Genomic DNA, 999 nt, shown 5'->3' with positions numbered 1-999 from the left:
TCAATAAAACCAGGATGTTATGAACACAACTTTCACATGTATGTAGTTTGTTTAAAGCGAAAATATTAATATGTGTTTTATGCCCTTACAACCTCCTTAAGATAAAATACAGCAAGACCTAATGGCTCACTTTTTGAGACAAATAAACAGAATCCGAGAGATACTCACCAATAGAAAAAAAAAATATTGCATACCTTGGACATATCATGCACAACACAAGACACCAACGACTATAGCTAATTGTATTGAAGGAAGTATCGAGGAAAGAAAAGAAATAAGATGAAAAAACTTCGGAATATAAGGTACTGGACAGAGTCCAAAAATGTAGAAGACCTAATCCACATGGCAATGAATGGAGAAGAAATGAAAAATGTGGCGCGAATATTCATTAGTAAACATGTATGAGAAAAGAAGAAAATATTTAATGTTTTTTGCTTGCTATTTCATATAAAATATATATCGCACATTATTTTCGACTCCCTGTACTAATTCCAATAATTTTCCTAAAAAAAATATATATATATATTAATATTAATAATACTTACTAAATTCATTTAAGCTCAACCCAGTTGGTATAAATTTAATATCGCGTAATTTCATAATGTTAATAGTTAGCCTTTCTGCAGTGGGTAGATAGCTTACAGCTAACAAAATGTGGCCAAATTCCTAAAAAGTGTAATTATATACATATTATTTTTTTTAATTATTACTTCTCTATAAGAATATTATTAATATTATTGATACATGTTAAACAATCAATGATTATTTTGCAAATTAAAACATATTTAAGTTTATCCTTAAGGCGATGCTAAAGCTCCCTGTTTTACCACATTTCTATTCGGTGAAAAATCTCTGTATTGGATGTACGGATTGCAAAAGTATTATTACTTAAATTATAGTACGCATCAACAGGACCTCAGCTGCACTGGATTTTATGAGAAAATCGAAAAAAAATTAAAAATTCACTTACTTTTGGCTCGTACAGCTGTCACCTCAGAT

General features: G+C 29.4%; 1 protein-coding gene and 1 long non-coding RNA gene across 2 annotated transcripts in view; one reads left to right on the top strand and one right to left on the bottom strand.

Moving 5' to 3' along the window:
- The window catches only part of LOC108769091 (uncharacterized), a 19,440-nt gene extending 19,114 nt beyond the window's left edge, over nucleotides 1–326 (top strand). Inside the window, exon 4 of the long non-coding RNA XR_001940529.1 lies at nucleotides 316–326. This is a non-coding gene — a long non-coding RNA (uncharacterized LOC108769091). The remainder of the gene's footprint in view (nucleotides 1–315) is intronic.
- Nucleotides 1–677, bottom strand: part of LOC108769089 (synaptotagmin-2) — a 19,262-nt gene extending 18,585 nt beyond the window's left edge. Inside the window, exon 1 of the mRNA XM_018519888.1 lies at nucleotides 546–677. Coding sequence (XP_018375390.1) covers nucleotides 546–600 — 55 coding nt within the window. The 5' untranslated portion in view covers nucleotides 601–677. The remainder of the gene's footprint in view (nucleotides 1–545) is intronic.
- Nucleotides 678–999: the final 322 nt, after the last annotated feature.

Source organism: Trachymyrmex cornetzi, unplaced genomic scaffold (genome assembly GCF_001594075.2).
Source record: "Trachymyrmex cornetzi isolate Tcor2-1 unplaced genomic scaffold, Tcor1.1 scaffold85, whole genome shotgun sequence".
In the NCBI taxonomy this organism is placed as follows: domain Eukaryota; kingdom Metazoa; phylum Arthropoda; class Insecta; order Hymenoptera; family Formicidae; genus Trachymyrmex; species Trachymyrmex cornetzi.
The sequence above is the reverse complement of the archived record's forward strand: the minus strand, read 5'-3'. Positions and strand labels throughout refer to the sequence as shown.